The sequence below is a fragment of the Mangifera indica genome, chromosome 8 (genome assembly GCF_011075055.1).
Source record: "Mangifera indica cultivar Alphonso chromosome 8, CATAS_Mindica_2.1, whole genome shotgun sequence".
NCBI lineage: Eukaryota > Viridiplantae > Streptophyta > Magnoliopsida > Sapindales > Anacardiaceae > Mangifera > Mangifera indica.
Window position 1 is genome coordinate 3,238,835 of NC_058144.1, and position 27,324 is coordinate 3,266,158.

Below are 27,324 nucleotides of genomic sequence, written 5' to 3' on the forward strand. Positions count from 1 at the left end.
CCATGTAAAACTATATGGTCAAATATATTCATAAAAGAGGGTAAAAAGGACTTATAAAAAATTAGTGTGGAAATTAAATTTTAGTTATTCTAAATTGATTCAAACAATTAATAATCAATTTAAATAATAAGTAAAATTCGTTAAATTAAATAAAGAGAAAGGAAAGAAATTGCTCAAATAATTTATTATGGTTAGGAGCTTCTATCTCAAACCTCGTACATTTATTTCTTTAAAGTAATTATCTTGAAGTTTTACTATTATATTTTTGAACATATACATTAGTTTTTTATATAATTACCTTATGGTTATCTAAGATTTTGTTTTTTACAATAGTTTTGTCAGGATTTTACTTAAATTATGACGTAAATATATTACAGAGAATATGACTCTTACTAGTTTGATGTACAAGTGGCCACACACTTCGTCCAATGAAAACATATTTAAGAACAATGTTTCAGAAAAAAATTTAAACTTTAATCAGCTCTCCAACGGTCAAATTTTGGATTTACTTTTACACTATCAAAGAAAGAGTCGTTCTCCATCTTCGAGCAACTGTTCCAATGTTTTAAATTTGGCGTTGGTTATATAATTACAGAACAAATGTTCGTCATTTGGAATAGACTTATCGAATGGTTATGAGCCTTTTAAAATGAACAAGTAGACCGAATTTATTCTTGCTTCGGAAGAGACATTCCAAACCCTTTTTCTACACCTTTAAAATTGGTAATGAGTTCTATTATATCTATCTTAAATCAACATTTTTCTAAAAATCGATAATTTTTCTTGACTTTGTCACATCAAATAACAAAATAAAAATTTGCTGTAAACACATACGCTGTGACAACTATGAACTGTTCATGAAAAATAGTTGCACGACATTGAAATGTACAAGCTTTGACCGAAGCCCAAACCCACACCATGTGCGCCCAGCACCACCATTCCAATTTCCAAAGCATGAATCCCCGATAAACATTTTTCGAGGAATTTAAATACAATACAAGCGCGGAAAAATTCAAACAACAAATACGGGGCATGTTTATGGAGGCGTTAAGTTCGAACGAGTAGCAATGGCTTCATCATCAAAGCTCTTAAGATCACCACCAACACTTCCCGGACAATATTATTGGGGATAGGTGATTGACCATCAAGATATCTGATAGAACTTCATGAATTTTTCATATGCAATTAGCTCCTCTGACTACTTACTGCACTTCGTTCTCTTCCTCCCAAGCTTTCCGCATTTCCTCCTCTTCCACCTTAATTTGAGCATCATTCACGTTCTGCGTCTTTATTGAATTATAGACCGTCAGAACCAGAACAAGAGCCATAAGACCAGGAAAAACAATGTGATCAGCAATCCCAACCTCTTATCCTCCAATCTGGTTCAGATCATAACCAATCCGCAAGCCATATGTTTTAGATAAATTACTCCTAAAATCACCAGTTTGGGGTAAATAGCAAGGGTGGTTGGCAGTTGAATTATGGTGATATTGCCGGAGGATGATGGTGTCGTCTTCGTTTGGAAAGTCGACTTTGGCTGTCTTGCCGGAAATCTTGCGGGCTTCTCTGTCGTAGGCTCGGACTGCTTTTTCAGTGGTGTTGAAGGTACCAAAACAGACTCGAACCGCTTTTCTTGGGTCACGAATCTCAGTTGCCCATTTGCCCCTTGGCCGTAGCCTTATTCCCCTGTAAATGTTCTTCCTTTGCATCTTCGCTTTCTTTTCCGCTTGCCCATTACCTGGATCAGCTTCTATTAGAATTTCAAACTCACAAACGCTTTCTTTATAAAGAAATAAACTAAAAAAACATGGAAGAAGTGTGTACCTGAAGAGGTATTCTGTGGTCGTTTGATTGAGTAGTCATGTGGATGGGGAAAAAACTCAATGTTGTCGCCGTTGAGCTTAGAAGAAGAGGGTAAGTCAGGCCAGAGGTCTGAAACAGAGAGGGCTCGGCAGGGAACTCCGCCAGGTATGAAGTCTGTTATGATAGCACCGCCACACATGTTTTAAGTTTAAGAGGAGAAATGGGCAAGTTTTTTAGGAGAAGGCAAAAGTGCATAAGGAGTTAGAATTGCTTTAACAGAGAGAGAAGTTTGACTGTTGGGGTTTCTGTAGTGGGAGGAAACGTGGACAGGGTGGTTCACAGAATTATTTTGGCCAAAAGAGTTATTCCCAACCAAGGTTTATTGCAACTTCAAAACTGAGTAACTCAAAGAGTCTAAATATTTATTTAAATGTTAAATTTTATTATTATTATTAGAGTTAAAATTATTATTTAAAGATTTTATTTAAAGAAAAAAAATTATCTCATTTTTTCACATTACTTTTGAAAACTTACAATTTCTCTCTATTCTTATATTTTTTATGTTAAAAAACTGACTTTTTTTTTCTATGTCTAAAGTTTGTAACCTTTATATTTTTTTCATTCACAATGACCCCCCACCCTATGAAAAATCTCAATTTCAACCCCTTTTTCACTTTTAACTTTCTACACATTTCAACGATTTTTCTCCGACAAACTCTTCTACCTGAGATCATGTCTCATTTTCCCTCCTGTGTTAATCTAGCCTCCCTCTTCGACAGAGTCTCTTTCTCTTGATGAGATTGGGAGACGATAGTTCTCTTTGTCATTACACAATTTTTGTTTATCGTTGATATTGTATGTTACCCACGTCTCTTCATCAGCTCTTAATTCACTATATGTATATATTTTTTATACATAAATAATATATTATTATATAATTAGATAATATATTATTTTTAATTCAAAATCATCTGAATAGAAAATCATGATAACACTCTGGCGCCAAATATTGCAACCCAAAATCTGATATTCACGATCAGAAGGTTGTATTTATTATGAGCCTAATCAAGAAGTTGGAATTGAGAGCCTGCTTTGAGTAACTCTGTACGTCTTAACCTTTCTAAGCCTATACTTTGTACTTAAATTTGATTTGTTGTATATGCATATAAATGACCATTATCCTGACTGAACCATAACTGGGCCTGTTGGACTTTTAAGTAAACGCTCCCAATTGGATCCAATTGTCCACCATCTACAGCCTTTATTAGAAAATGGATCCATACAAACTCCAGATTCTCCGAAAGGCCTTCCAGATTCTGCGGACAGACCCCTGTTGCTTACTGTTTTCAAAATGATTAATTGTCTTTATTTATTTTTTGAGAATTAAAAATTGACTCATCTAGGCTCAATTCAGATATTTCTAACACTGCAAGGCAACAAGACTTCATGTATATATATGGTTTGTCCGGATATTCATGAAAGACTACGTTGAAATGACAGTATATAAACATGGCTAAAGGACAATTTTGATATCAAGTTTAGTTATATTCCAGAACCCATATTTATAAGGTTTTTAAAATTTAAAATTTTACTCATAAGTTAATTATTATTAAATTTTTTTATTAGAGATAAAAATAAAATTGTTATTTTATTAATAATATTAAAAATATAAAAAAATTATTATATTTTTATCTTAATTTTAAAAATTAATAGTTTTATCTTTATTTAAAATTTTTTAACTTAAAAAAATCATATTTTTTCTTTATTCCTCTGACCATCCTCTCTAACACTGACGATGACACCCCCCCCCCCCCTCTGCTCTAAATAGTTGGACAATGCACGAAAAGTAATTTGAAACTGATCTCTTCATTGGAGACGAAAACATTCAACGACAAAGAGATTTTCAGATCTTTTCATCTCCAATAATGAAAAGATATGTTCTAGATTATTTCATGTGTACCGACTAACGGTTTAAGGTGAAGAGGAGAGATCATTGACATAGAAGATTGTGACAAAAAAAAACTAAGGTTTGTAAGAGGGGGAATGTTATTTTTTAAAGTTAGAAAACTTTAAATTGAAGTAAAATGTTAGTTTTTAAAATTTAAAAGAAAAAATATAATAAATTTTATATTTTTTTAATATTATTAGTAAAATAACAATTTTATATTTACTTATAATAGAAAATTTTAATATCAATTAATTTATGAGTGAGATTTTGAAAATTTTAAATTTTGTAAAACTTTGAGTTTTTTAAATTTTATGAGACTTTCTTGGTGATTAGCTTTGCCTTTTGGCATGCTTAGGGTTGGATTCTAGCCGAGTCGAGCTCGACTCGCTTTATTTAGGGGCGGCTCGAGTTTGGTTTGTTTTTGGCTCGACTCGTTTTTTATATCAAACCGACATCGTTTTGTGTATATATATAGATCAAAACGACGTCGTTTTGTATAAAATTTTTTTAAAAAAATTTGCCCTGCCAAACCGAGCCAGCTCAAGCTTGGCTCGAGCTCGATCGAGCCGAGTAGAGCTCGGCTTGTTTCAGGCTCAAACCGAGCCGAGCTCGAGCTCGAACTGGCTCGGCTTGAATCCAACCCTAGGCATGCTCAATTATAGGATGACTTTTGTAAAAGAATTGGCCTTAATTGAAACGTAAAAAAAATGATGGATCAGTCAATCAGCCTAACTCCTTTTGGTTTCATTAATCGCCGCCACCTGGCACCTTAAACAAGATTGTAGATGAATCTAGAGACAAAAAGAAACTTGGACACTTGTTCAAGTGGGTGAGAAAATATATGCGACAGACAGTGACAATAACAGAATCTCAGAGCACGCGATTGGGAAGGAAATGAAGATGCCAAGTACCAATTCCGCTGCCAAAGGGAGGTCCGCTTCAAACTCCGAGTTTCATACATCACTCCTCACCGAGTCAATACGCTCCAACTGCTCTCCTTTATTAAAACAACAAAACCGTTGCATTCATTGAAACCTATTATATACATCCAAACATCACAAAAATTACCATCAATATTTAACACCTACCATCAAGAATTGAATAAAAGTATGGAAGAGAGGAATAAGAGCTCCAATGGGAAGAAGAACAAGTCACAGCGCCTAGGCTTTACTGTTGGGGGTGGCGATGGTGTAGGAGGGATTGTTTTGTTGGGTGGAGGTTTAGCTGTTGCAGGTTTGATCACAGCTTTTTCAATCATCAAGAACAGCAATAGGAAGAAGTATGATGGCTCCGCCAATCCTTCCAACAAAAAACAGGATGCTACACAAGGCGTCAGTTATTTTCTTCAAACTCCATCAACTACTTTGCAACAGAATCAGAATTCATGGTTAGCGTTTGATGAGTGCATTATTAAGTTAAATTGTCTTTTCTACATGAGTTTGAGTTATCATATTTAATTCTGAGTCTTTGCAGCATCACAAGCCATGAAACATCAAAGATTGCCGTCACTCTAAGTCATTCTGATTCTCCGGAGAGACTCTCTATCCACAGTTTGGCCTTGGTAATTTGCCCCTTCAACTGTAATGTTCTCGGTGAACCTTTTTTTTTTTTTTGGAAGAAAATCATTTATTGGCCATGGTGTGTATGAAAATATGTAAAAATTTGTGAAACAAACCTTCCTGAGAATACATTATGTGCTAATATCCCTAGTAATTTAATTCAGGGAGATCAAGCTGTGCCGATATCGGATGGAGATAAAGAGAACCCTAGCAATTTTCATTCAGAGAACCTTTCTAATTTTAGCGCTAAAGAGTTTTCATTGCCAGCGCCTGATGGCTCCTCTTTGGCTAAATCAGAGGAAATGATCAAGAATGAATCTGGTGAGAAGAAAACCGTTGAAGTAAAGAAAGAGGATGGTGAATTAGAAACGAGAAATTTGGCGGTAGAAGAAAATTTACCTATTCAATTAGCTCAAGAAGAAGAAGGAGAAGGTGATGAAGAACAAGGCGAAGAAGAAAATGATGATGGCAAGAGTAGTGAAGATGTCACAGAGGACGAGGAAGAGGTAGAGAGCTGGGAAGAAGAATCTTCATTGGAGGAACATTCACCAATACAATCAGTTGAAGAAGAAGAAAAAGAAGATGGTGCTGGTGATGGGGAAAAGGAAGGCCTTATGATGAAAGAGGGAGAGAGCTCATCAGATGAATGGTCAGTAGAAGACGAAGGAAAGAGAGAGAATGAGTCGGGGGAAATGAGAAAATTGGCAGTAGAACAAAATTTACCCACCCAATCAGTTGAAGAGGAAGAAAGCGATGATTGTAGCAAACATAACATAGAGGAGGAAAAGGGCTTAGAAGGAAAATTTTTGGTAGGGGAAAATGCAGCAATAAAATCAGCTGAAAAAGAAAGAGAAGACAGCCACGACAACAATGATGAGGATAGTGCTGAAGAACATGTGATGGAGAAAGACGAAGAGAGCTCAGAAGGAACTGTAAGCTCTTCCAATGAATCTAACGTTGAGGCAATATGGCCAGCAGAGATAATAGAGGCCTTGTCACAAGAACTCAAAGAAATGAATGCCATCAACAAAAATTCAGGGGAGAAGACAGCCAACAAAACAGAGAAGTACGATTTCTTAGACTGCAAAATCAAGCATGAAGACAAAGGCAATAAGGAAACTACTGAAAACACAGCAAACGTATTTCACCAGAAACCAGCTCAGTTGGTCGCCATGATTAATGATCTAACAGTGAACGATCTGAACCGGCGAATTTGGGTTTGGTCAATTTTGGTGTTACTGTTGCTGCTGCTACTTTTGCACATTCATCGCACACCTGCCGCCGCCGAACTAGTTTGTCACGATCCTGTCATGGTTCTACCACGGGTTGAATAATTTGCCACCGTCAAAAATTGAATTTTCCATAAGTTGATGAATGGTAATCAAATAAAGGTTTTGATTCATATACCAACTGCTGTAAATAAATGTAAACTCGTATGGCCATTAATTTATACATAGATGTGGCTGATGGAACCATATGATTAAAACATACATGCATGTAAAAATAAATGAATCTATATGCTATGTTATACAATATAAATTTAACATTCCAACTCTCCTCTCTTTTTAATGATAAAAGATTTATTTCTAATGTTGACATATTATCAGCAAGATTAATGGAGATATCTCTCCAACCTTTGTACACATGAGGTCAATGAAAATTGATAAGATATAAATTAATGCATATGGTCATAAAATAGCAAAAAGTGCATATATTAATTAAATAGCAAAAAACGATTTTGAAATAGCAAAAAATGCAGTTTCTACCTCCACCATAATCACCAAGGCAGTCTTATTTGTACCGTAATTATGCTCGCTAACTGCCAAACATAATTCATGATGCGGCTGAGCAGGAGTGGATTCGCGCCGGGCGAGCCCAAAAACCCTTTGATTTGAATTTAATTCAAATTAAAAAACGAATTAAATCTCCTTACTTTAATTGAGTTTAAATTTTAATCAAATAAATTTAAATTGAGTTATATCAAATTGAATTAATTTTTAAAATTGAACTGATTCAAATCATGTCCAAACTTGCTTCTGTGCATTGAAGATCGTCCCATCTGTACATCTAATTAGAGCATTCCAAAAAAGACTTCCTTATTTAAATGATGATAAACAAAAATAAAATCCAAAAAATATAAAAATAAAAATAACAAATTTGAAAATAATTTGATAAAATTTTTATTATAGTAACAATTGAATCCTTTGTAACTAACACAAGCGTATCTATATAAAAAACTACATTTAAATATTCTTCTTCAAACTGGATACTCCTTAACTCGAGTTTGACTCAAATTAAAAAACAAATCAAATATTTTAATTTAAATTTTAATCAAATAAATTTAAACTAAACTAAATCAATTTTCAAAATCAAATCAGCGTGACTCATATCCAGACCTACAGCCGAGTCCAGACTGTAGTCACCAATTACATGCACAGCGGAACACTGCATTGCACGTTTCTCAAAAAGGGAAAGCAATGCATAAAATCACAAATTTGGACCAACAAAAGAGGATTCATGTATAGCAGCAAGAGATCCGTACAATGCTTTGCATATATGTATTGCCACCTATTATAGCATGTATCTTTGCGAGTGTATACTCACTTCTATCTACCACTCTTTTTCTATATACAGTGCCCTGAATCCACAGAACTAGCTCAAGTGGCCACTGCGGGTTTATTTTGTTGCTAGTGTCCAACAAATAGATGAGAACTTTGTCATTAACTACCAAAACTATTATGAGAAACCAATCCTCCGGGACGAAACTTCATACCCAACCTTGCAATCGTTGGGTGAACCAATTCAATAGCGTGAAACTGGCTCCACCGATGGCTTAGCATTCAAGAATTTGATGGTTTTCCACTGAGCTCGGCCAGCTACAGCCGATGGACCATCCCAAAACACCCAGGACTAGATCCACACTGGAGCAAGCATTAACCTGAGTGAAAAGATACAGTTCCCATTATCAGGACAAGATGGTCACATTGCCATGAATATAGAAAAATTGGGAAACAAAAAAGGACAACATTGAAGCAGTGACATATGAGAATCAGCAAAGAATTATTGGGCAAACTACCAAACTCTGCAGATTCCCTTCGATATGAAACAACATGGCAGCCATTCCCCTTCCTCTATCAATTTCCGCCTAAACAGAGGAAGTACAGTTGTTAAAAATATCAATCATGGAGTATAACTAAACAAACAGGTTTAGCTATACATTGGATAAATTTTTACCACTCACCACACAAGAACATATAGTGATGCCAGCAGCTGCTAATGCCGTTGTGACCTCAGCCATCATGCCTGCAATATAGCATTAGTTAAAAGTTTTAAGCATTATAACAAGACACTCAAATCTAAGCAGGCAGTGGATTTTTAGTATGGAAGGTATGAACAAACACAGTCAATGCACTTCCCCTACCCCCATACAAATATTTTGTCCACCACTATCCACAGATGAATTTGGAAACAAAGCCAATCTAGGAAAAATTCTGATTAAGTTCATAACTTGCATGACTTAATTTTTCTAAGCCAAAATTACCTTTTCGTTCTATGCATACCACACAAAACCACTGAATGGAATGCCCCTCAAGATTGTGCCAAGCAGCAATTTTACTGGCTTGCCAACTTTCCAAACCAGGCAAGACTTCCTTATACATAGGAATATTTGCTGACATCATTTTGACAAAACCATTTTCTTGTGAAAGCAACTCTCCCTTGGCCTTTGAATTGACATGTTGTACATGCTTGTTATGTTTACCATTGACCTTTGGACGCCAAAGACTTCCACTGTTGACCTGAGGTATATCTTTAGAACTTCTGATTGGAGATGACATGTCAACATTATTCATTAGGATCTTCTCCCACAAAGGTCTGCTCTGTTCCCACAGAGGTCTGCTCTGTTTGGAATTACCTAAAAGTTCTTCTCCTTCACTCTCCTCTTCAGAATCAGCAATAAAATCACTGACTGTATCTGCTGTTATTTCGGCAGCAGACATTGCTGCTTGCTCCTTTAAAAACTGTTCACAGATGAATCTCAGATTATTAGGGAAAAAAATATATAGAGGCCATACTAGATAATAATCCACATTCCAAGTAAACCTACTTTCATAATTTTGTGCCTGGCAGAACGTGTCTTAGCATGTTGCAACCATTGCTTGTGCCTTTGAAAAGCTGATTTGCTAGAGAGTGCCTGATAAAACAAGAAAGCAAGTGAAAGCAGATTATGGGGTTGCACTTGTTAATTAATGCTATAAGTAGATGCAATATGATGAACTTCCAAAAGTGAAAAATCAGAAAATAAGCAACATATGCAAGTAAAATTAAGAAAATAATCAATGTATAACTTGCTGGGTCTGCAGAAACTATATTAACCAATGGAAAGATAACTAGCCTTGACACTGTAATTGAGCACAAACCATCAAACAAAAATTAAAACATATAACTGGTTCTCTGTGATGTAAAACCAGTTAATCATTTAAGACAGCACAGATCTTTGAAAGAAATAGATGAGTTGCACTGTTGGCTGCAAAACAATGACATGCCACGAAGTAGCATGTCAACAACGACAGCTAACCCTGATAGCAGAACTCTAACTCTGTTCATGATCTTTTCAACTTCATGAAGAGAGAGACAGAGAGATGAAGAAGAATATGAGGCTTCATTAACTTTCATACAATGAAAATATTACCCTAAATGCAATTCCCAATACAAAGAAGTATTTTCAACTCTAGTCTATAAGGTCAACGAAATAGTAACTATAAGACAAATGAGCACTAACCTTATAGGTGATTATCTCCACAACTTCGGCATTGGCAAGTACATGTGTAGGAGAAACAAGATTACCATTGACCTGCAACAAAGAAAATCGAGGACTAAAAATCTGATCTATAATTCTGTCAAGTTTTAGGTTATGATTTGTAGGTGTGACGCCGGACTGAAAAATGAACACCAGAGAATTAGAAGTGAGAAGAATACCTTTGCCGCAACCATCTTGTTCCCGATTTCAGTATGTATCATATAAGCATAGTCAATAACAGTTGCTCCTTTAGGCAAATTTTTTATCTATGCATATATTAAAATAATTATAAAGAGCATAATCAGCCTAATTTGAATATATGTAAATCTCTGTAAAAAAGTGAATCAATCCACTATTTTTACCTCTCCCCTGGGTGTGAAGACAAAGACACAACTACCTAAGAGATCTCTTGTGATGGTTTCTACAAATTCTCTGGAGGTCATGTTGCCAACAAACTCCTCTTGCCATTCTCTAATAGCATTGAGCCAGCTAATCTGGAGGAAAGAAAGAACTTCATCCATAAGATTAGCATCGAAATCAGGGAAATGGTTTATCGTGAAATATTTAGTAAGGATGGCTGGTAATTATATTGATGCATTAAGGTACAGGAGTAATATACCCTCAGTGCAATGTTTGCATTGTTAAGGCAAACAGTCTTTCCCCTTGAACTTCTACCATTAGGCATTGCATGTCCAACTAAGCCAGTAACAAATACTCTCCCACTATAGTGAGCAGCAATGCCTCTTTCAGCTATCAGATCCATTTCTTCAGTTCTTATCTGCCGAGAATGGATAAACAATTGTGCATAAATATCTTCACAACAAACAAAACGACCAATTCTGATTGACTTTTACAATAATTATAGCACATACTGGCATTCAAAAGAAAAAAGAAATTAACAATAACCAATAAAAAAAAAACTTCATTCTCAGCTATGTAGACAGAAAGCAATTGATAAAGAAATGAACATCCAGACCACCTGAACTTCCAGTCTTAACATGCTTTCATACAAAAACGGAATCACAGTGGTATGGAGACTTTGATAGCCATTAGGCTTTGGGGTTGCGATGTAATCTTTCATCTATTATTATGGAAAAACAAATATTAAGATATCAGTAATTTCTTAACATAACAACTATTTACTTCAAGATTAAAGAAAAAGAAGGAAAAAAAGGAGAGGTAAGAATACACACAGCTCGAGGAATAGGCGTCCAGATTCCATGAACCAACCCAAGAACATGGTAGCATATCTGCAGAAAGCACATACATGAGAAAAATACCATATGCCACACCAAGAACACAGTTCAGCAAAAGATACCTACCTGCTGAGTACTGCACAAAGGCCCAACTCCAACACATGGCTTGGGTTTTATGATAATGCGAAGCTGGTCATCACCAACAACATATTAACAAGTACAAACAAAAGAAAGCTTCTTTATAAGAAGTTATCAACATATTCAAGACAAATACCAGAACAAACCTGTGCAATTTGGTTAACCTCATTGATTGAACATGTTGACTTGAGCACAGATTTATAAATACTGCAAGGTAAAAACAAATTTCCAATTAAAAATCAGCCAAAATCAGTTTCTTTGAAAACATAGGAGATCTCAATATCACATCTATGCAAAAAGTTACCTTACCAGTATATTTAAACTACATAAAGATGAACACATACATATATTACAGTCTTGCGAAAATATATCCATGCAGATAGTCATGTTAACCAGGGAAGCTGAATGTGTGAAAACCTTAGTTAATTTATGTGTTATACTTCATTAAATGGTAACAGACCCATCCAAAAAAGTTATTAAATCACAGTGGATGAGAAACAAGAGACATGAGTAAACATCAGCACACAAACTAAACAAATGCATGAATGAATAATAAAAGATTGATCCATGGCTCCACCTGTAAGGCTCCTTACATACAGAGCGAACTTCAGTTTTCACAGTCATGAGTTCTAAGAACTGATCATCCTCAATCTTCTTCTTTAAAATATTGTTTGCCTAGTATGGGAAAAAAAAAAATTTAGGAATCACACTGATATAGACTTAGCTTTAGAGACTAAAAACTTTGACATTCAAAAAAAAATGTTAACAGTTGACATGATAGACATGTTGAACAGCTTGTGATAAAGATAACTTTTAACCTCTACCCACCGTTGTTGTAAACAAAGTAGGAAACGTACCTCTGCAAGTTCTTTCTCATGTTCTTTATAAAGATCCACAACTCGCCTTTTGACCTTCGCATAATCTTCAGCGTTTGTGTACATAAAGGATAGATTTTCAAGTTCAGACTGCCATAATGTTAATAAGAGTTCAGATTATGAACTACAAAGGCACAACAACAATTACAAATGTGAGAATGAAGCACAAGGGAAAACCTTAATTTGGTACATCCCTAACAATTTTGCCAAAGGAGCAAAGACCTGCAATGTCTCCATTGCAATGCTGGACTGGATACAAATGAATAATATTAGAAACCATGACAACCACATAACTAAAAACCAAAAATTTATTTAATCAATAACAAAGCACCTGCTTATGAGGAGGCATGTGAGAGAGAGTGCGCATGTTATGTAATCTATCAGCTAACTTGACAATGATAACACGGACCTGAAATGGTAGCCATTCAGTTGCCAATTGGCTTTCAAAACAGATAACAAGGCATTAAAGAAAAAACTATAAAGGGTTACCTCCTCTGTCATGGCTAGAAACATTTGCCGAAGATCATCAGCTTTAACATCCTGCACTGAATTGTTTTCCTTCTTACACTTCAACTTTCCGAGCTTGGATACCTGATCAGGAAAAAGATGAAATGAAAACAAGAGTGAGCTCGTATTAAAAAGCAGAAGTTCCAACTTCCAACTGTAGCTGAAGAAAACACTTGGTTGAAATAAATTATAAAGAACCTTGGTCTCCCCTTCTACAATGTGTCTTACAGTAGCACCAAACTCCTCCTCTATTCTCTCAAAAGTGACAACATTTGTATCCTCAACTGTGTCATGGAGTAATCCAGCAGCAATAGATTCCCAGTCTAGTTCCTGCAGCAGTTAAAGTCAATTTAGATTGCAAAATGCAACATGAATTACATTCCAAACTTGTGTGATTGAATATTTTGCACAACGCACAAGTTCTCCGAGAATTCGTGCAACTTCAACAGGATGAGTGATGAAAGGCTCTCCACTGCGTCTTTTTTGACCATCATGTGCCTCATAAGCGAGCTGTAACAACAAAAAAGCTACATTTAGACAATCACCAGAAAGGAAAGGCTTCCAAAGGAGGGATGCTACAACTTGTGAAAATAAAGGCCTTACCTTAAGCGCGTTATGGACCAATTTCAATTCTTTAGGCGAAAGATATGATATGGTGGGCCTGAGATCCTGAGACCACAGTTATATGATGATAAGTATGGTCCTGACCACAATGGATAAAATATAGCCCATTTTCAGGACAAGAAAAATTAAGACAGTTAGCACGTTAAACAAGAGACAATTATACCTCCCACAACCTTTCAGGAGAAATGCTGCTGAAATCAGTTGAAGAGACATGTGGGGAACAGCATAACTGCCATCTTTTACAAGGAACATTAAGCAACCTTGATCTGAAGAGTTTTTCAATAAGTACAAAGTCTGAATCATCTGTGCACCAACCTCCAATTTCAATGGCTTCCCATCTCTGGCAAGAATTCAAGATAGAACCATTATAGTACAGAAGACAATCCATCTATACAGCCTTCTAAAGGCTTGTAGAGAATTTCACAACTTTAAGGGGAAAAAAACAAAAAGAACTAGAGAACAACATATAATACTTGTCCAGCCATAAACTGATTTTATTGCTTGTATATTAGCAGCAGATTTTAAAAGGTTTCATGAAAGAAAAGCTGCCTGTTAGACGAAAAATCTGAGTAAGTGCTACAAATCCCTTTTATGATACCCGGAAAGACTTTTTTCTCCAATTTACAACACCACAATCCCAAAATTTATATTATGCTGAAAAGTAAAAAAGAAAATACCTTCTCAATTCCTTAGTTGACTGGAACTGAAATATACCATTACGGTAACAACATCAAATATCTAAAATCAACATTCTTTCACTGTCATGATTAAGGAACTTACCGAATACTCAATTACTAGACAGTAATATGCAAACCTACTGAAACACAATTCAAACAGTCCTCAAAACTAATTGATTTTAAGTATTTTTTAACTGGTCCACTAACCGAACTATCATAACATCTCGTTAAATTTAGAGCAAAAATATAAATAGAAAGAGAGAGAGAACTCCCAAGTAAAAGGAACTTGCCGAATTGATTCGATTTCTTCTTCCGTTAGAAGAACAGGACAGAGAAGAATAGTGAGCAGAATTTGCAGAGCTGGCCAGAAACCCAGTCAGAGCTCTCGGCGCTTTCCAAGCACATGAGAAAACGCTACAATCATAATATCTTCCACTGGCATCGCCTTTCGGAAGTTTGCAGATGTTCACGCATTCCACTGACACTACAAAATTAATTATCACGCAATTCACGCCCCAGTCATACTAAAAAACCTACTCGTATTGGGACAAATTAAGTAAATTACTCTACCGAATTTAATTTCCTAGATTTTCTCTGCAGCCAAACTAGCATGTAAAAGTGTTAATTGACAAGAAAGTGATCACGAACCTGACATAGAAGGAGCAGAAGCCATTTGTAATGACAGAGAACAATCTCATTGAATCGAACTAAGCATTAAACAACACACAAACATAAGCAACAAAAACTTCTGAATCAAATGCTTAATAAGCTTTCTTTGATTGAAGAGAAAGACGATTATAGTTATTAAGTTTAGTATGGGAGAAGAGTTGTGTATGGGCGGTCTTGGACAAATAAGCGATGGATTTCAAGGAAGGAGGTCAAGAGATAATCTAGAGGGAGACAGAGAGATTGAGTTTCGCGGAGGCCACACAAATACCGTTCGATAGAGATATTTATTTTCTTTCCGTTTTTCTCCTGACTTAACATTACATAGGTGATGACAGAATTTTTGAATTTTTATATTTTTTAATAATTAAAATTTCTTGGTTATTTCCCGGTGTCATGTTGAAAATTTCCTCGTGCCTGGATCTTATTAGACTTTGGTGACAAGTCGGATGAAATTTGACGCCTTCCAGTCCAGCAAAAGACACGTTGGCAACAGCTACATGTTTTTTTCTTATTTATTTACAATAAAGTCCTTCTATTTACATTAATATCTAATTAAATAGGTCCATATAAAATATGCCACATCGGGCCGAAAGCGTGAAATGAAAATGATATCATGACTGGGGAAAGATTGTCCGATAAGACTGGAAAAATAATAAATTCTTGTTTAGAGCTGGGTTGGGTGGGTGCACAGGAAGATACTAAATGGCAATGCTATCTATGATTATTTGTATCTCCTTTTGGTAAAAACGACCAATTAATTTCACTAAAAGTTTACGATTTCTATTTAAGAACGTTGAAGGCGGCTGGCATATATACTGAGAATATACCTGGGTTTGGTCTAAAGAAGACATCTTTTTTATTTTTGTGTGTGAGAGTGAGAGTGAGAATGAGAAGGGCATATCTTTCTTCTTGAAAAGTCTTAAGGGAAATATGGCACATGCATGTATCAAGGATATTTTATGGGGAAACAATTTAGTGACAGCACCAAGTGTTGGCCATATGTTTTTTCTTCCAAATATGGAAAAAGAAGAAAGACAAATTGGTAACTAATGCTGATAAGTGGATATTACTTGTTCTTTTGTTCAAGCAGCTCAAATTTAGATTAGTATGATTCAATTTTATTTATTCAAATATGTTGAAGTTTGCATGCCAAGATGGACTATTCAAAAACCCAACAAGAAGATTTTTAAGTAAACCAAATCCAAATTGAATTTTTACCCGAATGAGGTTAAAAAAAACACCGGGTAAAAACAAAAATTTTCAAACATTCGAAAAAAACATATACATGAAAGATAAGGGTTGTGCTAACAAAGAGGGAAGGGTCCAAAGAAAGAAAAATATGCTGAGGCTTTAATAAGATAGTCAGGAAAAGGGGAAAGTACTCGAGGCTAGCTTGGTCGCTATTGTGAGGATAAGATTACTCATCTTCAGCGTGGTCAGAGGATTTACGAAGGCCGATACTTTCAGTGTCAAGTCGGTTTCATAGTCAAAGAAAAAGAGAGAATTGTGGGACAAAAAATAGAATCTGAGGCATCTTCTTTAGAGAGAGAAAAACGTGAAGGGCGTGGCTTCTGGGTCGTCCATTTTCAACCTCCTCTTTTGAAATTGAAACTAAAAACTCTGAAATGAAGTACTCACAAGTTCTTGAGTTGTGTTTCCTGTAGAATAGTCAAGCTCAAATGAGATAGTGCTTGGTTGCCTATAAGCAAATGAATAAATCAAACTGGTTGTTTGCAATTGTCTGAAAGCGATTGTTGGGTGGGAGTATTAATGTAAGGTCATTTACACTGTAACGAGTAATGAGATATATCCTTTGGAAAGTTATCAAAGAGTTGACTGTCATTAAGGTTGAATCAAGTCAGCAGCAGCAGAACCATTTTGATAAAATAATTTTTATTAAGAAGGGACCACATTTCTGAAATCAACTGTAAATATTTTACAGTATCTAGAATTTGTATTCTCTAACATTCAGAACTCTCAATTCTTGAAATTTTGTTTTTGGGCAATCGAATCTTGTATTCAGCCCTGGGAAATATGTTTCTGCTTCCTCTCAATAAGAACTGCTACTAGATGGAGATGGCTCTATATCACTCTGAAATTATCTCCTTTAAGAATTGAAATCACCTAGATGAATAGAAAGGGAAAAACAAAATTATGATAACATAAGAAGTCACTCTATGAAAGTGGAGGAGCTCATAGCAACATGAGAGGTTAAGAAGCACCTCACTCAATGAAAGGGTCGTGAAGTTGGCTTAGATTTGGTGCATTGAATTGCCGCAGCCATCACCCTGTAAAATGCATGCATGTCTGAAGCCTCCCAGTTCTGCTCTAATAATTCGTGGAATTTCCTTTCCAGCATCAAAGGCCGAGCCTGCCAATTTTTCATACAGAATTGCACATAAAATTGCATCAATATTAGATTTAAAGCCAATTCAATGTGTTGGTCATCTTGGGCCATATTTCCGCCTATCTTATCTAAATTTTTGAGGTGAAAACAGATAATAAAACCGTCGCATCATTGAATTTTGGGTTAAAAAGTATGAGGTTGATTCAAACGGGCCGATTCTTCCAAAGAGAAGCGTGCAGAATTATTGGGTCGTCAATTAAAATGTGAATATTGATGATAGTAGTACTAATTATTGGTTTAGACAATCCAGCTTCTCAGGATATTCTGAGATCAACAACCGCAAGATATGTTCTATTAATAACTTCTGATCGGGTATATTGTTTTTTTTTTTATTCCTCTTTCACTGGAAACAATGAAGTGATGTCGTTCTCTTTGTGTGAAACAAATCACAGTTAATTAATTGGTGATTTATAGACAGTGGGAATGTCTCTCGAATCCCCTTTCTCACATAGATACATCATTTCCGTAGACAGTCACGGCTTTGGGCTCTCCTTTATCTCCTTGTTTTCAAAGCTAAAGCCCAGCTCTGACACTTCTGACAAGCCTAACCAGCTTTATTGACCAGCCTTCAACAAGCCCACATGCCTCACTCCTTTCATCTCCTTCCTTCCACTCTGTACATTCAATTACTCTGCCCATCAACGTTTCAATATTCAATTATATGCTAACCACATTATCCAAATATCCATTGACAGTCTGTTATAGTTTAAATTTTATTCCCCTGGTCAGAATATCTTCCCTCTGGTCGTTCTGTCATGTTAATATGTTGTTAGTTTTGCTAACATATTTAATGTCACAGAGAGAGGAGTTAATACTAAACAACAGTTTTTGCAACTAAAACACCGTAGACATATTTCAAGTCCCAAAAAACAGGCTTACAGACTCGAATACAAACGTCAGGCTAATTTTATTCCCACCTGACCACAACTAAAAGCCATGTATGTTCTTACAAACGCCGTTCCTGTGTCGACACTTGCACTCACAACATACGTTAAATCTGTAAATCATAATATTAAAAATAAAAATAACCGTTCCTGTGTCGACACTGCTGTGCTTCAAGGTTTGGAGCTCGAGCCCTTAGGTGTTGACTCCATCTGCCCACCTCGTGCACTTTCAGAGAAAATACTAATTTAACACTTAAAACGAGTTCCTATAATCGCCAAGTCACTAATTTAGGCTTAGAGCTGGCCGAAGGAGTGAGCAAGGTATGATAGCGCTCCTACAAGGGGTGCGTTCATGTAAGTAGACGGCTCTGATTGCTCGTAATCTGACCGTTGATCTGCGAACCTATCATGCAGATCAGGCCCACCAACAACTGCACCCACTAGGATGTTGGGGTTGGGAGATTGAGTGTTCAAGAAACTGAAGCCTGAAGAGCATTGGATCTTGGCTGGATGTGCAGAAACAGACGGCAGAGATGATCCCCTGTGGTGTATCCTTTGTGGGTACCTTGGACCATACCCCACCATGTATGACATCTTCAATGGGTTGTCACCAAGCATGTAGTCCACCTGATAGATAATGCATTTTTACACTCAAATTAATCATTATTAATTTCCTTCAGTAAAAATAACTAATGTGTTTATATTTCATACCTGTTTCTTGGCAATGGCCCGGAGCCTCTTAGGAGTTACAGTTGTACCGCCGCAGTTAACAGCCATGTGAGCGGAGGTTAAATACTTAGCATATATTAAGAGCAAGAATGAAGCGGAGGTAACATACTGCATGTTGCAATCACTCATTTTGAACAGCAGTCCACCTGTTCACATTACAACACAGAAACAAAACTAGCCGTTACAATAAAGGTTTCACCGTCTAGTCTCTGTGAAAGACAATGGATGAGGGAAGATGGATAACCTGGAGTGTATTGGGATGAAGAAAATGACGCCCCTGGAATGAGAGAGCAAATGAAATTATCTGCATGACCTTTGTAATCATGGAGGGATTGTAACTTTTGAACAAGAAATGCCTACAAATGAAAGATTAAACCATATATTAAGACCCACATTTATCAATATTAAGTGAATAAAAAACCAAGTAGTGAGATTAAATGGGACCTTAGAAAGAAGAATCCTTGCTCCAGCATGCTTGTTATCCCACCCAAAGGTGTTATCAAACGCAGCAGCTCCGAGGGTTTGTCCATTTACTTGAATGTAGTTGAGATACATTGGGTTCTTGGTGGCTTTATGCAGCCAAGCAGCACCCCACAGCAGCTCGTCCTTTAAGTTTACACACATTTTAAATAAATCACTCCTAAAATGAAAATGGAAAAGTTTTCAAAGTGCAGAAAATTTACCTGATAACCAGAATAAGAGCAATAGAATGGACAGACATATTTCCTTAACCCATTGCTGTAAGCTCCCCTGTATTTGTCAGCAAACTCGAACACCTTTACGTAAATACAAAATAAATCCAAGGTATAAAGAGATATATGAGATTGTCACAGCTTTGGTTATGTTCCAGTTGAAGTTTTACCCTCATAGCCCTCCTGGCCAAAAGCTTGGAGTAGGTTGGGTCGCATTTCCTGAAGACCAAAGAAGCCGCAGCCAGAGCGGCAGCAGTTTCTCCGGCCACATCAGAACCGGGGGAGCTCCTGTCTATCTTGATAACTGTTCTTGGTGTGTCCATATCTTCTGGTCTCTCCCAACAAGAATGTTCCTTGTTGGCATCACCCACCTACAAGGAACAAACCCAAAATTAGTCCTGCTCTGTGTATTTTTACTAACAATTGTCTATAATGCACTTCACCACGTAATATCAAGAGCCTTGTTTGCATTTTCTTGCAAAAAGAAGAAGCTTAAAATTCTAAGAATGCGCTGAATACGGAATAGACCTGAACATAGATAGTGTCTGGGTGTGCAGTAGCTTTCAGAAGATAATCAGTACCCCAACGAATGGCTTCTCTGGCATGCTGCAACTCACCTTTCATCAACCCACCAAACTCAATAACACTCCAAGAAAGCATGGTTACACTGAAAGCCATTGGGAATCCAAATTTCACATTGTCCCCTGCATCATAGTAGCCCCCAACTAAATCAACCTGCATTTTAAGTTCCGAATCAGATCAGCAAAAACGCGCGAAACAGAAGAAAAAAATACAAAAAAAAAAAATGAAGTCCGAAATGGAAGAGAGAGGGAAAAGAGGGAATGTGCATGTATACATGCATTGCAGCTCCATCTGAGAGACCGGAGTCTCCCCTCCAGGTAAGTCTCTGGTTAGATGGGAGCTTCCCTGACCTCTGGCCTTCGAAAAAGAGGATTGATTTGGTAAGAGCATCTCTGTAGTTGTGGGTAGCAAATCGAGGGTAGTGCTGGTGTTGATAAGCAGGGAAGCCATTACAGAGAAGCCGAGAAGAAGTGAACCAAGTAAGAAGCATTAAGAGATAAAAGCCGAAGGAGAGAGAGTCATTTTTTCAGGCTTCCCAAAGAATTCAACCCAGCCCAACCCAACCAGCCGAAGTGAATAACATAGACCAACCTTTCTCAGTATTTATAAAGTAAAAGCTACCTCCGTTAACTTCCTGCTTCGTTACTTTAACGCTCATCAAACCGCAATCTTAACAGCCTATAGCAGAACTGCCCACATAGGATTTTAATAACATGAAGATGGAAATTTTTGTTAAGTCTCCAATACCGTTATGACATGTAAGCACTGGACTACACATTTGTAATGCTTAGATTGGAAAGGTTGCAAGAACGGATCCTTTTTTAATGTCATTTGAATAGGGATTTTGTTGAGTTAAAGTGATTACATTTTACAAAAAGTTAATGCAATGTGAGTTGTAAACGAAGTTGGTCTCACTACTTAAAGACCAGTCACGGGTTCAAAATGTGCCAATTAATGGAAACCTAACAAGTCCTAAAACAAACATAGTAAGTCTCCTCGTCGATTGTAACGAGCTCCAGCTATTTTGGAACAACTCTTGCCCACAACCTGAACCCTAATTTGCCCGGAACTCAAAATCTTTTGTCCAACAAACATGGTAAACATAAACATGGGCTTGATGCTGGAACTCAACACTTATTGTCGGGCAAGGTGATAAAACTCAAACATGGGGCTGATACGAACAATCTTTGAGTTCCTCGGGTGAGTCACAAAAGTGTGAATGAAGGCCCATGCAGAAGCTCTACTTGGTGATGGAGCACTTAGAATTAGAAATCTGATATGTCAATAAATCTCTTATAGTACTGATCCTCGCTAACATTAAGCCAAAACCACCATATCCGGCCAAATCAACTCCACAATTTCTGAGACCAGACAACATCTCTTACTGATTGTTTATCCTTGTATCCATTCTAAATTATTCTTCTTCTGGATTGATCTTTTGAGTGCGTTGAATAATTGAAGTGTAAACAGTGTTTTCCAGCTAAATTATTGGGAACAGCCTGGTAATAAGATAGGCAACGTTTTCAACCCAATTGCTGACAACGAGCTTTTGTTTGGTTTCTTATTACATGCAAGGCTCACAATGTTGAGAAAGCAGTACCATTTCAGAACTGTTGCTGTCGTCTTGTCAATTTTCAACTCTGAAATTTTGATTCCAACAGGAAGATGAATCGTGTTCACAAAGAAATCCTTTGAGTGAACCCTCTCACTCTTGACGGAAGGAGATTATTTTAATCTCTCAAGCTGGAGAGCTTTTGTCAGCTAAAGAAAATGAGATAAATTCTGTGCAGATCATCCTTTGACAAAGCGTGAAACTGCATGTGAGGGACAATTATTTTCTAGAATCTTTTCTTTTAAATGATTGGTCTGTCTTTGTTTGCATACGGCATCATTTTTCTAGAAATTCCCTTAATTACTACATTTATACTTTGTGTGGATGCAAAAGAGACGCCTTTATTCTTGCTAAATGATCGTGTAAAAGGGGAAGGAGCAGCAAGGACCCAATGCATGTTGTCTCAACAGAATATTGAGCAAGTTATAATACAAAAGGTCCAACCCAAGGAAAGAAAGAAAAAGTAGCACGGAGTAATCTAGCCAGAGAGAGCTCTCCATTATTAAATTTACACGTAATAGAGCAATGTTTAAAACTGGGTTTTTATCTAATTTACTTATTTAATTATTAAATATAAAATTTAAATTATATTTGATCAAATATATTGTAATATTTTAAATATAACTACGTTTGTCGTTATTTATGTTAATTGAACCGACAAATCCAAACCAGATTTGAAATACCGTAATAAAGCAAAAGAAATTTAAAAAGTTGATTAAAAGATTGAGAAACAAAACAAGTGTCAGACATATACATACAGTTCTTTATGATAAGAAAGCGAAGGATTGACCCACTCAATATTATCATGTGCTCTTCTGATATCCTTCCGCATGCAATCATGTTCATCTTTTATGTGCTTCTGGAGCTAAGAGTTATTAAAAAAACTGCACCAAAAAGCCGACACCACATTTCTCTTTGGGGGTGTGCGAATGCAGATAAATGACTATATATAAAAATTAACTTGGAATTTTTTATATGGTTATTTATGGACTGAAATCAACCTGGACTACCAAATGAATGTTTTCAAAAATGTTGTGAAACTAAACGCCGCTCAAGGCCTTCAATTTTTTAATCGGTATACTGACAATGCAGCTAGCTTGTTATAGAATTTGGCTCCCGTAAGTGATTTTGCAGAGTTGTTATTACTCTTCTTAGACTCTGGCCTGTGACCGTCATATGCAGCCGTTTCAGGGACCATATACATTAAATTATATATAATTTAAATCACTCTTTGCAATTGTAATCTTCAACAGTAATTTAAATTTGTGTCAAATTCCAGTAAATCTTGTTGTTTGTGGGTCGGAAGCAGGATCTGATTTTAAGATACTATATAGGCTTAGTACTATGTCCAACGTTACCCACGAACCTGAGAAGTGGGCCTTAGCAACAGCCACTTCCTCCTCGTTGAGACTGGTGAGGCTCAGCCCATGTAAAACAAACTCCATTTGCAGAAGTTAATCCTATCCCCAGGATGTGTTCGTCTGGTTCAAATATATTTTTTTTATGTTAACGGTATGTCTCGAGCAGAGAATTTAAGGGGCATCCTTGCTTCCAACTGTTCACATTAATACCTAAAAATAAAATTGTTATTCCAGTACATAGTGGTTTACAGAACACTTTCCTCGGTAAATGGATATAATTCTTTCCAGACGAAAGCCAGTTGTTGACTGTTGAGACATCATGGGCAAAAATAAAATATTGTGCTCAACCAAGATTAAGAAAGAAAGGAAAGCCAGTAGAATTAAGCCATTGACTACCCTGCAAGAATCCCTCAACTGTAAACTGACTAGCCACACTGGAGTTATTAATGATTCGATAACCAGGCCACGTCACCCTAGCACTTGTGTTAGAGCCAGGCCCTCTATTCTTGTACTCCCCATAGTAAAGTGTAGACACTGCAAATGTGCCATTCCATTCAAGCCATCCCGCCGGATCCACCAAGTCACCAATGTAAGATTGAAGATAAACTGTCCTAGAATACTCTTTCCAAGGACGACCAAGATATGTCTTAAAATTCGTTTGATTTGGTATTAAATCAGCAGCAGCAGCAACTTTGCAATTCAAGATGGATATTCCTGTATTCTGGTTGGGATCTTCTCTTCCTTGAGCAGTAAAAATGTTCTTCTGGTTTTCATTTGGTTTACGAGCATATAAGCTGCAATTTTGAAACACCACAGCGGCATTGCCGAATATGAAGTCAATTGTACCGTAAATGTCACAGTCTCGATAGAATTGTCGAAGGGAGTGAACGTATAAAGTGTCTTGGTAACCAACAAAGCTGCATTGATAGAATGCAGAGAGATCTGAGCCACTTCTTAAGGCCACAGCCTGGTGCTTACTAGGGCCAGCCGAGTTTTCAAAGGTTATACCCTTTGCAATGAAACCGTTCCCCACCACAGCTGAAAGCAATCAAACATATAAAGAATTTAAATGTGTTAGATAATAATGAAGTATAAGTGCTAAACCTACATGAAATGCTAACCAGCTAAGCAATATATTGATATTTCATATTTACTCTATGTGGGCCGTAATCTGCAGGGAAGATCATCACTCTTTCCTTTATCAGCCACCCCGATTATGGACCCAATGTTACCCTTGGACAAGTTAGCACCTTCTTTCCATGCATTATTATTCATTAATCAGACATATTATATTTACTACTATATATTTAAATCATTCAACATTAGACAAAAGCATAGCATAAAAAATTTCTAATAGAAGAAGGAATAAAATTGTCTTAATCCGTTTCAGTTCTGAACCATGTCTTCCTTATGGCCCTCATTAATAATTCCCTTGAAACACATGCGAGACCAGGCGAAAGTTAAACCTGAAAGCAAAGAACAGTACTAATTAAAAATGAAGAAGAAGACAAAAAATCTTTCGCTTTCGCGCGCGCCCCCATGACCCAAGAAACACGGTTATCCTATTCTATTGATCCAGCACCGACAAACAAATGAGTGAATTAACATGTTGTTGGTAACAGCTAAATTCCAACAACTGTTTTAGTGCCTCATCTATCCATTGGGAGCTGTAATATAAAAACTTCATTTAACCTGTTTAATCATGAGCCTTCAAATCAAATCTAATAATCCATTTCACTAACTATTTTTACCAAGGCTTACAGTCACTTAAACCTGTAATTATACATCATATAAACTTTATTATAATATATAATATTAAGATCATTCAAACATTAAATATTTATAAATAACCATTAATCCTTCTAACACTTAAATCAACTTTTGATCTATTTCTGAACATTTGTCTTAATACTTCAAATCAAATTCTTTTTTCACCCGAACTACACAACTATCCGGGACTAAAAAATCCAGTCTCATGAGGACAAAGCCAAAGGCTCCCTAAACTACGCTCACTAGCACTTCTATCACGTAAGAGATCACGAGACAGGCCCTGTGTTGTCGTATTATGGTTTCTAATAGGGTAAGTATAACTAAAAACAAAAGAAATTATCAAATCGAGCTTCTAAATTAACTTACTGAGGTCACTGAGCTCACCACTCCACGCCAAAAGCCTAGCTTCGCTCAGAAACCACCGTGCAATTGTGAAGGGAGGCACTTTGTTCCCGGGACACCCGCTATCTCATCATGAGAAATCTTTTTGTTATTTGATTTCTCTTGAGGGACAAAACTAAAACAAATATTTTAATCAAATAGGCTCACAATACTTGATTGATTCCTCCATTAATTGGGATCGCTTTATAATAATTATATCTTAAGATCTCAGTGGAGCGAGCCGGCGCAACGGGCTCACCTGAGTTTTAAACATTCTGATTATTAGTCTTTTTCTTCTTCTTCTATTTAATTTACGACAAAATTGCATACGTATGCTGTAATATTCTCGTGATTACTGATCGAAATTGGACGTCACTGGTCCTACAAGTTTGGTGTTATACTGTACAGAAACAACTACAATTTTCGGTTGTTCACAAGTCGTCAATTCAAAGTATATCTCCATGAAAATGAAAACTTTAAACTCACCTACTGTGGCCGACCGGAAAGTAGTCCATCCATCAATAACATTTCTACTGGCTTTCACTACTGTTTTCCCGATACCATCTCCAAGAAACATCAACATTGTCTTCTTTCTATCCACTTCCACGTTCTCAAAGTAGGACCCAGCTTTAATGTAGATTACAAACCTGTCATGCATAAATATAATTTTTATTGTATTTATAGTTGTGACTCGTGAATTATCTAATACGGGTAATGAACATGACCGAGCTACCTGGTAGTGCTTGAGTTGGGAGCTGCGGCCACTGCATCACCAATGGTTGTATAATTTCCAGTGCCATCTTTAGCCACTATCAGATCATATCTGGTGCCATTTTCAGTAGTCTGCAACAATTTTCGATCTTTTGAGGACAGCCAAGTTGGCAACCCTCTCTTCATTCGTCCATACTCTGGGAAAACGTCCGACTTTAAGGACATGTTAAAACCGGGGACTTTCTTCAGCATGACCAAAGAGTTACTTACATGTCGAGAGATGTTGTATAAGTTGTACTTGATTATGTCTCTCACGTTTCCGTTACTGTAAGCAAACCCGTCAAGACATGTGTCCTGGTTAGTCATTGCACCACTAAACAAAGTCTGCAAATCCTGGAATTGTTTGGAGGTTGTTTTTCTAGGGGAAAGATCATGGAGAGCTGATGTGAGCTCTGCAATGGTGTCATCAAAAAGTTCAATACAGTCAGTGAGAGCTCTATTTTCAAGTATGTTGAGGTTTTTGTGCTTTTTTCTAATGCCAGTGCAATTTGAGTAGGACGCTCTAATCTCATACAATGTGCGGTCTATGGTGGCGGAGATGAGTCGATGTACAGATTTGAAAGCAAGATCCGGGAGCGAAGAGAGAGTTGAAACGCAGAGCTCTGGGTAGAGTGTGCCTTCACATGCAGAGTGGGCAATTTGGAGGTGTCTGCGGATGTGTAAGCGTGAGGTTTCTGTGGTTTTAGAGGTCTTTTTAAGAGTGGTTGATGCAGAGAATATGAGGAAGACAATGGTTGAAAAGGGTAAGAGAGTAAGCAAGAGTTTACTTCTTCGCTTTGAACTAAACATGGTTGGTAGTCTGCCAAAAGAGGTAATTGAAGAAAGAAACTAAATAGAGATAGTATGGGCTGCTGAGAACAATAATGAGACGGGTGTTGTTATTGGATCTCACAAGGACGCCATGATAGAGGACTTTTTTGCGGTTGTGCTGCGGGGCCGTGTGCCCTCGATCATATCACTCATAATCTTTGCTTGAAACTTAAATCATTATTAGTGGAAATAAGTGAAGGGATAGCAATAGTCAACTTAAATGTCAAAGTAATCAAATCATGTCTCCTAATTGGTTCCACAGCCTCTACAGGACCACATTATCTTGGCCAAATTCAAACATGCATGGCATATTTTCAGTAGAAATAACTTCACAAAATTATTTCAATACTCAATTATTTAGTTCAGGGTGACAGGATCGTTTCATTGCTAATTGAATGAATGTAATAATTGAAAATAAAGGAGCCCGAAGTGCACATGCGCTTTTCCCTTTTTTGGGCAATACAATATAATTTTGTTATAAGTTTTTTACTTAAGGGATAATTAGTAGCCAAACAATTCAAGTTTTAACCA

General features: G+C 36.7%; 5 protein-coding genes across 6 annotated transcripts; 1 reads left to right on the forward strand and 4 right to left on the reverse strand.

Annotated features, from left to right (window-relative positions):
- Positions 1–762: 762 nt before the first annotated feature.
- Positions 763–2,104, reverse strand: LOC123224492 (ethylene-responsive transcription factor ERF071-like). The gene is made up of 2 exons (XM_044648173.1): positions 1,825–2,104; positions 763–1,738 (listed from the first exon to the last, which is right to left on the reverse strand). The coding sequence occupies exons 1-2, from the start codon at positions 2,000–2,002 to the stop codon at positions 1,368–1,370; spliced, it is 549 nt and encodes a 182-aa protein (XP_044504108.1). The 5' UTR covers positions 2,003–2,104; the 3' UTR covers positions 763–1,367.
- Positions 2,105–4,626: 2,522 nt separating this feature from the next.
- Positions 4,627–6,800, forward strand: LOC123224546 (neurofilament medium polypeptide-like). Its single transcript, XM_044648269.1, has 3 exons — positions 4,627–5,138; positions 5,225–5,312; positions 5,475–6,800. The coding sequence occupies exons 1-3, from the start codon at positions 4,861–4,863 to the stop codon at positions 6,642–6,644; spliced, it is 1,536 nt and encodes a 511-aa protein (XP_044504204.1). The 5' UTR covers positions 4,627–4,860; the 3' UTR covers positions 6,645–6,800.
- Positions 6,801–7,804: 1,004 nt separating this feature from the next.
- Positions 7,805–15,082, reverse strand: LOC123223780 (putative GTP diphosphokinase RSH1, chloroplastic). Of its 2 annotated transcripts, XM_044647139.1 has the most exons (24): positions 14,774–15,082; positions 14,416–14,609; positions 13,612–13,788; positions 13,428–13,493; positions 13,242–13,334; positions 13,023–13,154; positions 12,807–12,908; positions 12,649–12,726; positions 12,495–12,566; positions 12,300–12,407; positions 12,020–12,117; positions 11,589–11,649; positions 11,431–11,493; positions 11,302–11,358; positions 11,088–11,189; positions 10,728–10,886; positions 10,471–10,602; positions 10,288–10,374; positions 10,091–10,162; positions 9,416–9,502; positions 8,852–9,329; positions 8,552–8,613; positions 8,387–8,455; positions 7,805–8,248 (listed from the first exon to the last, which is right to left on the reverse strand). In XM_044647139.1, exons 1-24 carry the CDS (start codon positions 14,796–14,798, stop codon positions 8,144–8,146), a joined length of 2,679 nt encoding a protein of 892 aa, XP_044503074.1. In that variant the 5' UTR covers positions 14,799–15,082; the 3' UTR covers positions 7,805–8,143. The 2 variants fall into 2 exon arrangements, with proteins under 2 accessions (XP_044503074.1, XP_044503075.1); XM_044647140.1 differs by lacking the exon at positions 11,088–11,189.
- Positions 15,083–18,009: 2,927 nt separating this feature from the next.
- LOC123223086 (endoglucanase 17-like) lies at positions 18,010–20,646 on the reverse strand. Its single transcript, XM_044646153.1, has 8 exons — positions 20,363–20,646; positions 20,035–20,241; positions 19,677–19,877; positions 19,498–19,590; positions 19,259–19,420; positions 19,059–19,170; positions 18,797–18,960; positions 18,010–18,712 (listed from the first exon to the last, which is right to left on the reverse strand). The coding sequence occupies exons 1-8, from the start codon at positions 20,576–20,578 to the stop codon at positions 18,380–18,382; spliced, it is 1,488 nt and encodes a 495-aa protein (XP_044502088.1). The 5' UTR covers positions 20,579–20,646; the 3' UTR covers positions 18,010–18,379.
- Positions 20,647–23,231: 2,585 nt separating this feature from the next.
- Positions 23,232–26,916, reverse strand: LOC123222422 (pectinesterase-like). Its single transcript, XM_044645184.1, has 3 exons — positions 25,946–26,916; positions 25,699–25,859; positions 23,232–24,099 (listed from the first exon to the last, which is right to left on the reverse strand). The coding sequence occupies exons 1-3, from the start codon at positions 26,770–26,772 to the stop codon at positions 23,405–23,407; spliced, it is 1,683 nt and encodes a 560-aa protein (XP_044501119.1). The 5' UTR covers positions 26,773–26,916; the 3' UTR covers positions 23,232–23,404.
- Between the last annotated feature and the right edge of the window lie 408 nt (positions 26,917–27,324).

What these genes read in the sequence shown, in the direction of transcription:
- LOC123224492 (XM_044648173.1), bottom strand. Translation starts at nt 2,002, where the DNA reads ATGTGTGGCGGTGCTATCATAACAGACTTCATACCTGGCGGAGTTCCC. An exon ending in ACCACAGAATACCTCTTCAG is followed by an intron (nt 1,739 to 1,824) that starts GTACACACTTCT and finishes AAGCTGATCCAG; the next exon opens with GTAATGGGCAAGCGGAAAAG.
- LOC123224546 (XM_044648269.1), top strand. Translation starts at nt 4,861, where the DNA reads ATGGAAGAGAGGAATAAGAGCTCCAATGGGAAGAAGAACAAGTCACAG. An exon ending in CAACAGAATCAGAATTCATG is followed by an intron (nt 5,139 to 5,224) that starts GTTAGCGTTTGA and finishes GAGTCTTTGCAG; the next exon opens with CATCACAAGCCATGAAACAT. An exon ending in CTATCCACAGTTTGGCCTTG is followed by an intron (nt 5,313 to 5,474) that starts GTAATTTGCCCC and finishes AATTTAATTCAG; the next exon opens with GGAGATCAAGCTGTGCCGAT.
- LOC123223780 (XM_044647139.1), bottom strand. Translation starts at nt 14,798, where the DNA reads ATGGCTTCTGCTCCTTCTATGTCAG. An exon ending in TTGTAGAAGGGGAGACCAAG is followed by an intron (nt 12,909 to 13,022) that starts GTTCTTTATAAT and finishes TTTCCTGATCAG; the next exon opens with GTATCCAAGCTCGGAAAGTT. An exon ending in TTCTAGCCATGACAGAGGAG is followed by an intron (nt 12,727 to 12,806) that starts GTAACCCTTTAT and finishes CTACCATTTCAG; the next exon opens with GTCCGTGTTATCATTGTCAA.
- LOC123223086 (XM_044646153.1), bottom strand. Translation starts at nt 20,578, where the DNA reads ATGCTTCTTACTTGGTTCACTTCTTCTCGGCTTCTCTGTAATGGCTTC. An exon ending in CAGACACTATCTATGTTCAG is followed by an intron (nt 19,878 to 20,034) that starts GTCTATTCCGTA and finishes TGTTCCTTGTAG; the next exon opens with GTGGGTGATGCCAACAAGGA. An exon ending in CAAGGATTCTTCTTTCTAAG is followed by an intron (nt 19,171 to 19,258) that starts GTCCCATTTAAT and finishes TTTCATTTGTAG; the next exon opens with GCATTTCTTGTTCAAAAGTT.
- LOC123222422 (XM_044645184.1), bottom strand. Translation starts at nt 26,772, where the DNA reads ATGTTTAGTTCAAAGCGAAGAAGTAAACTCTTGCTTACTCTCTTACCC. An exon ending in CCCAACTCAAGCACTACCAG is followed by an intron (nt 25,860 to 25,945) that starts GTAGCTCGGTCA and finishes TATGCATGACAG; the next exon opens with GTTTGTAATCTACATTAAAG. An exon ending in TTTCCGGTCGGCCACAGTAG is followed by an intron (nt 24,100 to 25,698) that starts GTGAGTTTAAAG and finishes GATTGCTTTCAG; the next exon opens with CTGTGGTGGGGAACGGTTTC.